Here is a 12,633-nt window from a genome sequence, read left to right as displayed (position 1 = left end):
TATTTCTGCGGCGAGCAACACAAGTCGCTCGAGTTTGCTCGGACCTCGGACCTCGGACCTCGGACCTCGGACTTTCGGGAAAGTCGAATTTGTAAAACTTGCATTTTCGCAAGTCGGCCGTAAATATTGTGCCCAATTGTGGATCCCGACTCGAAATCGAAAACAACCTCTATTTACTTTTCGTTGATTCAATATTAGCGTCCGCAACTCCGAATCCGAAATAAACCTCTGCGAAATCGTACATTCCGTTTGACTCGGCTCCGCCGATTGAACGCACCTCTGACGTTTTGTACGCTGCTTATATTACACTCTCTCAATCCGCCACATGGATTTGGCGTTTTAAATGCGTCCAAAGTCCAAATGCATGTGGCCTTCGACGCAGGGGAGAACTCTGTTTGGGGTTTGGGGTTTGGAGTGGATTAATCAGAGGCTGGTGTGAGAGGCTTGTGCGTAATAAACTCGGATTTAAAGAACCACAAATTTAAAATTTTCCACATTAAAACTGGGAAAAATCTGAAAATACTGAAAGCGTTATTTTTCCAGATATTTTATACTTTAATATTCGACATAATTTTACTAAATAATAAACTAGTTATTAAATATCTTGTAAAATATTTATTTTTCAATTATCTTACCTCGATACTTTTACGCACAAAATAATGAGAGGAATCAATTGATGTAAAGAATAATACGTAATTGTCTTAAAAAATAATAATAACTGCAACTGCTTGTTGCAAATTCCTACTTTTTCTTAAAGTCAATTATTTTCTTTACATTAATTGATTTCTCTCATTATTCTATGCGCAATATGCACAAAAGTATCGAGATAAAATAACTGAAAAATCAATATTTTACGAGTTATATAAAATTATGTTGAATTAAATTACAACATATACATATGTATAGCTCGTAAATTATTGAATTTTTGGCCATTATATCCTTATAACGTATCCTTTTTCCATAGAATGTTGTAAAGATTCGATTTATATGTATGTATAAGAAAAAAAAAAAAAAGAGTTGATCTCCGCGTAACTTTGGCACGTAGGTACAACTCAAGGTCAAACCAATATGTCTATCTTCCCCCCCCCCCTCCCCCTCCCTCCTCCCCTTTTGAGCCAAACATTATACATATACATATAATGTAAATACAATATATGTTATATATATATATAATGTATACCAGCCCCAACTAATATTTGTAATAAACTGTTTATAACAAACTGGCAAATTTTAATGACATGCAACGTAAAGTGATGCAACAATATTTCGAGAATTTTTTTTTTTTACTCGAAATACTCGAATATTTAAAAGCGATTGAAGATGGAAGATTGAAGAGAAGACGACGACGCCTACGTTCTGTGTGAAAAGACTCGCACACATTCGCACGTACTTACGCTCTCTGTACGAGAGGAAGCTTTGCAGCTTCCCCAGTATTCCAAGCATCGCTGGTTCTCGTTTACACTTGTAACGCGAGGCTTCCTATTGTGTAACAAGAGAGAAATTTCGCACGGCGAGCACACGAATCCCCCGTTTCGCCCTATCATAGTCGGTTGGATGCATTAACGCTGAGATTGAAGAGCGGTGAAAGGGACTCGGGGCTCGGGGCTCGAGGCTCGGGGCTCGGGGCTCGGGGCTCGGGGCTCGGAGCTCGGGGCTCGGCCTCTCTACGCGTCCGCGTCGCGTCGCGTCGCGTCGCGTTGTACGGAGTTTCGTATCGAACGGTTGTAAATGGCTCGCCTTAATGCGATCGCGTTACATGACAAGAGAACTCGTTGAGACATTGTTCGGTTACTATCTAACAAAGATGCACATCTTACGTATTATCTTACTATCTTCAATTACTAGCTTCCTACTTTATCGGAATCCGTCTCGTTGGATGCCGGAATATGCGCCAACAAAATAATGTGTACGCGATATACCGGGTATCGAACACATTTCTATTTTTATGTAAACTTTTATTATTTATTAATCTCTAACACTTGTGTAATTTTTTTAGTCAAATCTTTCTCGTCTCTCTCTCTCTCTCTCTCTCTCTCTCTCTCTCTCTCTCTCTCTCTCTCTCCCCCCCTCTCTCTCTTCTCCTCTCCTCTCTCTTCCCCCCCCTCTCTCTCTCTCTCTTCCCCTCTCCTCTCTCCCCCCCTCTCTCTCTTCCCCTCTCCTCTCTCTCCCTTCCCCTCTCCTCTCTCTCCCTCTCTCCCCTTTTCCTCCCCCTCCCCCCCCTCTCTCTCGCTCTCTCTCTCTTGCTCTTTCTCGCCCTCTCTCCTACGATAATTCGACAGAAAATGAAAATGTACTTTTATTGTTTTATTATTGTTCTAACCATTTTATACAAACTTTATCTATTTACCTTTTCTTTTGCAAATTTCTTTTTCGTCTAAACATTCGGCAATTTTATTATATGATAATTTAATGGAAACGAAAAAAAATATTTTTTCATCTCTCTCTCTCTCTCTCTCTCTTTCTCTAGCAATAAATTTTCTTATTTATTTCTTTGCTTTCCTTCGTGTAAAGTCATGTAAAGTTATCTCATCGCGATGAATTTGAATACCGTGTATTTTCTATCGCGAGATCCGCGAGTCGCTTGTGTTGCCATCTCGTATCGCAGATTGCAGGGGGTTGGGGGAGATGGATATACGGCGAGATGTAACGAGGCGTAACTACGCTTGCGGGGCTTTAGGCTTCCCCCTTCCCTATAAGCGTGCGGCTTGGGCTAATGCTCGTCGCATGAGGTTTAAGCAGAAACAACGGATGGATCTACGGCAGGCGTGGAAAATCCGCCGAGGGCCGAGGGGATAGTCGATGAGTAAAGTCACGCGGAAAAGCTTTTCAACAGCTTCGTTACGTGATACTCTCGCACGAGATCGCACGCACAATCTATTTTTTTTTTTTTTTTTTCTTTTCTTTTTCAAGAAATTCAGCAAAGGTCTCTTGTCTCGACCATATATATATATATATATATATATATATATGTATATACATTTCATAAGAATTAAAACAATGACAAAGGATATCCTTGGCCGAATATAAAAACAACGGTCGTAAATTGTTTGTATTCTCCCTTTTTAGACTACGTCACACATCACATTTGAAAACACTTGAGACATTAAAGAACGATAATATCTATGAATTCGAGAATACGCGTGTCGTATCTCAAAAATTGTATAAAAGATTCAAGATTCATGGAGAATTCGAAAAGAGATTTTTCGCTGTTTGAAATGTATGAAAAATTTTTAAAAATCTCCGGCACATTTAAAATCCGACATATTTATATTCCGCAGATGCGTAAGCTTTTCTACGATAGTATTTTCTTCCGGGGCTACCCTATATACATATCCATCGAGATCGCCAGACTGGAACGGGAACGTATAAACGGTAAACGGGGGGCTTGCTCGAGCTTGGAGCTTGGAGCTCGGAGCTCGGAGCTCGGAGCTCGGAGCTCGGAGCTCGGAGCGAGTTTCTCGCGTGGCGGAGGATTACGATATTGTACGGTTGAGATACGACAGGCGCGCCCTTTGTCTACCGTTGTCTACTATCCTTAGCCTTTCATTTAAGAACCAGGTAATAGCTGTCGTTGCAGCTGCACGTGACCCCGTTGTTCGTTTCCGTTCGCCGGAGGCAAGAAGGAAAAGATAGGAGAAATTCTACCACGCGAAGATACTGAAATTCCACCGGACATCACTGGCTATCAAAAATTTATGTTCTTTGAGATCATCGGGTTTTAAACGAATGCGAAATTCAGAGTAGAAAGATTGAATGGGAAATCATGATCGGAAACGGATAAACTTCTTTCTCTTCGCAACTATCTACATCTGTCAATTTTATTATTGTTAGGCGTATAATGAAGATATAACTTTTGTGAATTATCATAAAATCGTGACAATTTTTATATATATAATTACAGTTTATTAACTTAAATGATATTAATAAGAACATTGCAAACGGCAACATTTCCATCGTTTGCAAAGAAAACAAAAAAAAAAAGGGATGCGACATTTATATAGGATAGGAAAAAAAATTGTCAAATACAAATAGTCTATTTATAAACAGTTTTTTTTCTTTTTTTTTTTTTTTTTTTTTTTGCGTATCTGATGATTATAATTTTGTCGCATAATATATAATAAATATGCAAAATTGTGTCAATAGAAATTGAAGCGGTTGTAAAGGGCAAAGCATCCTGTTCATGTTCGATATCCTTTAGAAAAAAGATTTAAAAGATTTGTCATTTAATCTAGAGTATTTGTTTGAAACTCGCAAATTGGATACTGTCGTTCGATCCTGTCGGATATTTAAAAGAATGCGCGAGAAACGCATAAGAATACGACGTTTCCGCGTTCATACTTCTGAACGACGGCACGCACATCTAACATCCAGATGACTAATACATCCGTCGAAGGTATATATATATTCAAGATATCGGATTTTCGTTCGATAAAATGTAAAATTCGCGGCACACGCGGGAGTAAAAATCGCGCGGCACGCGGATATCGTGCTTCGCGAAGTAAAGAAGAAATATATGTACAAGATATAGCGGTAGCTCGACAGTATCCGCCGTCACGTGCGTTATCGCGTAGGCGATATTTGTCGCACGTGACCTAGGAGCTGTAGCCGCCGATATCTTTTCACGCTACATCAAAACGGGCTCTTTTCGTAATAGTGGAAATCATGCAAACGTAAGGAAAATTCATATACTTAAAAAAAAAAAAAAAAAAAAGCGATATATTTCCTCTCTCATCTACGCGAAAGAAGGGAACTATATAAAACTATATACGAGAAGGAAAAATTATTTAAAATGTAATATTTAATATATTATGTGTGTGTGTGTGTGTGTGTGTGTGTGTGCGCGCGTGTGCGCGTGAATGTGTGCTGCTGATATGGAATTTATTTCCTCGTTTTAAAAGTTTTTGTTTTCATCGATCTTCGTCCAAGTTTATGCCAATATAGACTCGACATTTTGTTTGCAGAAAAAACAAAAAAAAATTCATTTTAGAAAAGGATTGAACGAGAGAAAGAGAGAGAGAGAGAGAGAGAGAGAGAGAGAGAGAGAGAGAGAGAGAGAGGAGCGGGGGGAAGGAAACGTTTCCATGGGAAAAGTTTCCTTCCCCTCTCCGTAGAAACTTTATTTTTCGTAGCGAGCTTTCCGCGAGCTTTCGGTCGAGGAAAGTCACTCGAAGCGGGCAACCACAAGCATCGTAACGCGCCGCTTTAAGCTATCACGGTTCTCGCCCCCTCCCCCCCTTACCCTTGTTCTACACTTTTACCCCTACTCTCCGCTTCGTGCTGGATTAAAGTATCGGCGATGCCAAACCGCGTCTGAATAATTCAGGACGAAAGTTCTGGTCGTTCGATCCCGCGAGAAGAGTCCTAGTGAGAACGATTGGAGTTTGGTCTGATCGAGGCCTGCTTTTTATGTTGTAGGTTTCGCACTGATGAGAATCGTCGAGGTATACAAAGAAATCCAGGATCAGGAAATGAACATTGTAAGTATATACAATATATATGTATATATTAATATTTAATAGAATTTAATAGAATAAGAAAAAGGAGATATTTCTTTAAAGAATGAGGCTTTTTCTTAAGGTGATATTTTAAAGATGAATTTATTATGATTGAAAAGTTAAATTATTTTCTTCCCTGTAATTGATTTCTATTGAATTCTTTGATTATAGAAATATAGAATTCAGATGCCTATAACGAGAAAAATTTCGCATTCTATTTCTATTCTAATAACATTTTAATATCTTTCTAATAGCATCAAAAATTAAGATTTTAATTTTAATATTAATTTTACAATTTTTTATTGCAGCATTGTATTTTTTTTTTTTTTTTTTTTTTTTTTTTTTTTTTTTTAAGAAAAACTATTACGATCGAATAATATTTCGAGACATTTCGTAGGGTAGCTAAAAGTAGGCACATATTGCCTCTCTCATTTTTTTTTCCGTCCGTCTTTCACCCTGGCGCCGTCCATTTCCGGAGATTACGTCAGACGGTCGCGTCTGCCAAGATTCGTAAAGATGTCCTTGTCACCATCGTGCCAAGCCTATATATGTATTGGAAACTCGCATCTCTTTGTTTTTTCTATATTGTGAACCGCGAAAAACGTATTATAAAAAAAATTTATAAAAAAAAGACTGATGATTTTTTATACAAAAAATAAATAAGAAATAGAAAATAAAATTTGTGCACGCTTTGGTTTCGAGAAAATTGATTCTATAAATTAATTGGAAAATTGATAATGACATATATTTGCGTTTGTTTAAATTTATCTCGACAGTAATTATTAAAATTCTTTTTATTGAAAAAAATGAAAATTATGTTGATACTTTTACACACAACTTCTCTTTCTCTTTCAATGGTTTAAATTATTTTGAATTCTTTTACCAACAATAAATGAAATGTTATACTTTTATGTGTATATTAATGTATATTATTAATCGCCAGGCAAATTCAACGATATGTGAGTAATAAATTCATTAGAAATTATTTAAGTTTAAAAAAAATGTAAATCTATTATTAATTTTCAAAAATTTTTAATTGATTATTTTTAAAACGTTTTAGAGAAAAATTTTAGTTTACATTCTCAACTCATTGTTGTATGTGAATTTATCTCTTTTTTGTGATTATACTAGTATATACCATTATATTTTCAACCCACCTTGTATTCACATGATGAATTGAACTTTTATAATTATGGTTTACATTGCTCGAAATATAATATATGTATAATCCCGAGAGATATCAGTTAAATAAAAAAAATTAGATAATAAAAATGAATAATAGCTTATAACAATATAAAAATATCAATAATAATTATTAACTATTTTAATTATAAATTTAATATAGCTTAAAACGTAATATTAATAATTATGTTATTGCTCATCTAATCTATTTTTTTACAATATTTTCTTCTTTTTCTGAAAAATATTGTTATTTTTTTTGCAAAAAAGAAAGAAAAAAAAAATATATATATATATACTTTGCTTCCGTCTCTGCGTCCCCTCATTGTCGATCTTACAACACCCTATAGAACGATATACGCGGAAGTCTGCGAGAATCTCTTTGATCCTCGCGACTCGCCTTCGCTTGGCTCAGGGGCGACATTATACCCCGCAGGCGTTTCGTTTGAGCATAGAATCTCGTTGCGACCATAACGACATGTAGTGTTATTACGACTTTCCAGCCGTCCGTCTCTCGGACATAGCGCCATTGCATTTTGTAATTTTGTTCCGGACCTCTCTCTCTCTCTCTCTCTCTCTCTCTCTCTCTCTCTCTCTCTCTCTCTCTCTCTCTCTCTGCAAAAATATCCCTCCAGCGAGAGAGCTAACATAATATAACCTAGCTCTACCTTAATCCTCATCTAATCCGGAACCTAGCGGCAAAACTAAAAACACTTCTTTTCCGCCAGGACAATTAAGTAACATTAAGTTTACTGTAGCTTTTTCCGCTAAAGCGCAAGCAAAACTAGATTATATTATTTTCTTACGCGTGCACGTACATATACATATACATATACATATACATATGTTTGTGATTTGCAATTACTATATACGAAACAGTAAGTAAGTAAGTAAGTTTGTAATAAAGACACATCCGCACATGTACATACATACTTGGGAAATACATACATATATGTATATTTGAGAAATATTAATTTATAACTCATTGTCAGTTTATCTCACTTACGCTCATTAACATTATTAACTTCTTTTATATCGAATAAATTGAATAACTAACGAATACAGTTGGAACGCTGGTACGCATCCAATCAATTTAGCTAAAAAACAAATAGAAGACAAGAATTAAAACTCTGTTAAAAGTTAAAACGGAGTTTTGAAAAATTGAATGAAAAGTCTCAGTCCCCTTAATTAATAATATTCTTACAATCTTAAAACTTATTTAATTCGCATTTTTCACAATTGTTTATAAATTTTATAAAATGTTTATAATTTTAAAATTGTGTATGTAATATTACACACACACACACACACACACACACACACACACACACACACACACACACACACACACACACAATATAATTTTATATAATTAATCTCTATGTTATACATAACATAAGTAAATAAGGAAATAATTTGTTCGTCATGGAGAATGTGTCCCTATTGCGTAAAAATGGTCATTGACCTTTGAATTCTCGAGGAATTTTCGAAGAAACAAACATACAAACAAATCGTACATGTATATACATATACGTATAGGCGCTGCGTCACGATGGCATCCGCCGATGAAAAACGTACGCCAGACAAAGATTATGTTGAGAAGAATATTTGGAAGAAGCAGGCGGAAAAAGTGTTGGGCGAAAAGGAGAACGAGTGCCAAGTCCAATGGGGTGGATGGGGAGGGACCGCGGACTATATGAAGCGGAGCTCACGGAGCTCACGGAGCTCACGTAGCTCGCATTACTTTGCAGCTTTTTGGCGGGCGCGTTTTTGCTTTCTGCCTTTCGTATCTTTTTTTCATCGATCGGTTGAGACTTTTCCGTCTCAATTGCAATTATGTAATTTTGACTTTTGCAGATTGTTAATCCATCGAATCGTTTTAATATTATATATTTTTCCCCTCTTTTCGGAAATTGAAGACATTTTAATATATATAGGTATTAAATTATGTTAGAAAAATGTTATTCAATTAATTAAAGAATTAGGTTTTTATATTTCTTTTTATATAAATATATATAGGTACATATATCGGCAATATATGTATACTATAAAGTGCGCATATACAAATTACTTGAAAAAAAAATTTACAATTATTTATTTCTTTGTAACTTTAACGGGTTACAGACAGAAACTCATAACCAACATTTCCAGTATTTTCTGCTTCTATTGATTTTCTGATATCCGGTAACTCGACTAGAAGTCGGTGCGGAAACGCCATAATTATCGGTCGATGAAGCGAGGCAAAGCAAACTGAAGTGAAGTGTCCGGAAAAAGACGCTTCCTCGCTTCCTCGCTTCCTCGCTCCCGCGAACCCGACTCGACTCGACTCGACTCGACTCGACTCGACTCGACTCGACTCGACTCGACTCAACGCAACGCAACGTGGTGGCGACAGCGACGACGGCCATCGCTCACAATCAGATATAAAGAGTGCTGAATTTCCCAATAAAAATAGGCGGCGTTCTCTAAAAGCTCGCGGATTAAATTCACGATGCGTAGAGATTCGCGTATTCCGCGAGAAAAGGGGGTGGAGAAGGGAAGGCAAGGCAAGGGAAGGGAAGGAAAGGGAAGGGAAGGGAAGAGAAGGGAAGGGCGGTGGTGGAGGGAGGAAAAAAACAGATAAAAGTTGAATCTCCCTCCTCTTTCTCTCTTACCCACACATATAGCCGCCATAGCAACGAACGGCTGCAATCCGCCTACCACCTTTGAGCGACGTACAAAAAGCGAGGCAAAAGGGCGCTCGAACTGTAAAACAAACAACTTGTTCGTGAAACGCGAGCACGTGAGTATGGGGGAGTTGTGAGAGGAGAACGGCATGATAGGGGGTAACTCTCGAAGAAACGCCGATGGAGAGTTGAGGAGAGCATTTGAAAAGAGTTGATTAATTAACGCCGACGAATTTCCGAAGTAGCTGACAAACATAAAGATATCATTATCACGGTTTTTAGAAAATTATGCTTTTGCAAAACAGACGTTTTGGCGCCGTTTGCCCAATAACTGGCTAGAGGTACACCGGATAATGATTTGATTGCGAACAAAGATTTAAGGGATGAGATTGTCAAGGATGATGAATCAAACTCATTGTCAGACAGCCTCATTGCCAAGTTGAACTCAATTTTCGGATTTTCTCGATTTTCTCGATTTTCTCGATTTTCTCGATTTTCTCGATTTTCTCGATTTTCTCGATTTTCTCGATTTTCTCGATATTCGAGAGTCGGGTTTCCTGCGGGGGCGGGGACACCGAACAAGATTTCTCGATCAAATATATGTATATGTATACTAACAATAAGCGTTGACGAAAGTCAAAATGTCGAATTTGTCGAACCGAATGCGGGATTTCCAAATTTCGGAAGTAAAGTTGGATAAACACACAGATACCTAATAATCTATATATTTGATTGTCTAGAAATTTGATTTCGTCATTTTCATATTTTTCTCGAGCAGGTATTTTTATTTGATGGACGTTCCTGACTTGAATTATACATATATTATATGTATAATGGTTCGCTTTCGCGTTCACGTTACTACAACGCTTATTATTCGGAATTTTACGCGGAATTGTCGCTTTCAATGTTCTTTCTCATGACGAATAAAGAGCATCTTTGTCGTCGCACGCGCCATGGAGGTACATTCAACCAGAGACTACTTCTATACGGGTATAAATTAAGTCTGGCTCGCTAGAGACTCTCGTAAACCGCCTTGAACTTACGTAGAGCGAACTTGAGACTCGGTGCGGAAATAAAGAAACATTGCTCTCTTAATCTTCTCTCTCGCTAGCTCGATACGAAGCGCCCGCTATTTCTGCGTCGTCTTTGCTTTTAAATGTTTCAACGTCTCTTATGTCTTATATATAATATTGTAATAATAATAATAATAATAATAATAATAATAATAATAATAATAATAAACGTAACTTATCTCTCTTTTTCTAGTTTTATAGTAGTCATTTTATTCATAATTATTACATACTTGAAATCTATGCAATTTACACATTACATTCATATTTTAAATTTTTGATGTCTCATTTTACTAGATATACTAGAGTACACTTACATCAGAATCATCATCTCAGAAATTGAATAAAAATTTAAGAAAAAGAAAATTATTTCTTAAATGATTGTTATTGTAATGTTTAAAGTTTAAGAAAGTTAAAGAATAGAAATGAGAAATGAGAATATACCTATGTATATATATATATGTGTGTGCATATGTGTTTATTTTTATTTTTTAGAGCCTTTAACAATTTTTTATGATTATTCTTTTCAGCTAAAAGCATTCTACGTGGATCTACTGGTGCCATTGGAGACCAACCTGGAGAAGGACACTAAAGTGGTTCAGGTAAGTAAACCGCCGGCGAAACCGATTCTCGAAAGGGACATTACTCGTCCTCGAGTCCCGGACTTTTGATGACAATGAATAATGCAACGCCGGGGGATGGACTTTTAGAGCGAGCAGAAGAAGTTTCTTCAGCAGCACAAGACTAGATCCGAGACCTACAGCAAAGCGGCCGCGACCATGAAGAAACAAAGAAAGAAGTCGAGAGCCGCCAATAAGAGCGGCCTCGCCATGGACAAGGAGCTGAAGAACATGCAGATTCTCGAAGAGGAGAAGACCAAGCTTGACGCCTTCTGCGAGCAGAGCCTGAAAAATGTAAGTAACGCGCGAGAAGTTGTATAGAAAAGATTATAGATTATAGATACAATAGATTATCCATCAATCTCTATATGTGTATATTAAACAAGAATTTTTGTGTGCGCGCGCGCGCGTGTGTTATTATTGTTATTGTAGAAGTACACCGTTCTGTGAAAGTGATGTAATAAAAGAAGCGCAAGCGCAAGCTAATATAATGTAGAGGAAAAGCTTGTAGAGAGAGAATGTAAAAGTGATTGTTAAATATATTAAGGATGACGGACTATATACCGATGATGGATTATACCGATGAGATTCAAGAGATGGGGATTAACGGAGCGAGTCCATTAATACTCGGTTCGTTCTTTTCACAGGCGATGACTCAGGAGAGACGACGATACGGTTTCGTGCTAGAGCGACAATGCTCCTTGGCGAAGCACTATGCGAGTTTTCATGAGGTTGCACTGGCCGCGCTTCATCCCTCGGTTGATAAATGGCGCGAGGTTGCCGCCACCAGGGAATATTTGCCCCAGTCGGTGGAGGACATGTTCGCTTCCAGACTCAGGGTAAATTCCTGGACTGAATTGATCGCGTAAATCTTTCGTAACAATTCACACCTGGACCCAACGTGATCCAACAAGCGCCAACATCTATTCTCGTGATCGTGATTCTATTTCTTCCCATTTGACGTTTAATTATATTTTATTATATATTATTATACATTATTCAGCATTTAATTGAAGATGAGATAAAATAATAAGTATAACAAATGAATGATGAGTTTTATCTATAAACATAGTTTGAACAAGACAATACATGTATACTTTTCTCTCTAATCACAGTTACTTTTTTAACACTTTTAAGCTAAAAATTGGCAATAGTATATGCTTATATTCATCTAGCTTTTATCTCTACATAAAGGTAAGATGTCGAATTGTTCAAATAACGAAAAGCACCGCTAATTCAGCAACGCAATTTTTTCGCAAAAAATATTGTATTTGAATTGAACGATAAAAGTTTTTAACGAATTATCTAACATTATACAATACTTTATGTGTGTACAAGCAATTAATAAAAGATGTGATCATGTGAGCGTGCGCGGTGTTAAGGATTGTGAATTATTTATAGCAATTTACATCTTGGCAGCAAACATCATTCTGGCCGGAGGACGAGGAAAACGGTGGCTCCGAACTGACAACGATGAGCTCGCAATTGCGAAAGACACGAAGCATGGACAGCTCCTGCCTGGAACTGCGATTGGGCCCGTTACCTGGCAATTCGCAGTCGTCTGGCAGCCATCTCGGCCCAACGCCGCATCTTCCCGCTGTCC

General features: G+C 37.2%; 1 protein-coding gene across 4 annotated transcripts in view; it reads left to right on the top strand.

The window, feature by feature from the left end:
* The window catches only part of Irsp53 (Insulin receptor substrate 53 kDa), a 96,418-nt gene that overhangs the window by 72,760 nt on the left and 11,025 nt on the right, over window positions 1-12,633 (top strand). For 3 of the 4 annotated variants that reach the window (XM_072907482.1, XM_072907484.1, XM_072907481.1), the window contains exons 5-9: window positions 5,416-5,477; window positions 10,941-11,012; window positions 11,121-11,324; window positions 11,678-11,869; window positions 12,432-12,633. The exon at window positions 12,432-12,633 is cut by the window's right edge and continues 57 nt beyond it. In XM_072907482.1, coding sequence (XP_072763583.1) covers window positions 5,416-5,477; window positions 10,941-11,012; window positions 11,121-11,324; window positions 11,678-11,869; window positions 12,432-12,633 — 732 coding nt within the window. The remainder of the gene's footprint in view (window positions 1-5,415; window positions 5,478-10,940; window positions 11,013-11,120; window positions 11,325-11,677; window positions 11,870-12,431) is intronic. The other variant, XM_072907483.1, reaches the window with a different exon arrangement.

The sequence above is a fragment of the Anoplolepis gracilipes genome, chromosome 15, assembly GCF_047496725.1.
Source record: "Anoplolepis gracilipes chromosome 15, ASM4749672v1, whole genome shotgun sequence".
Classification (NCBI taxonomy): Eukaryota; Metazoa; Arthropoda; class Insecta; order Hymenoptera; family Formicidae; genus Anoplolepis; species Anoplolepis gracilipes.
The sequence above is the reverse complement of the archived record's forward strand: the minus strand, read 5'-3'. Positions and strand labels throughout refer to the sequence as shown.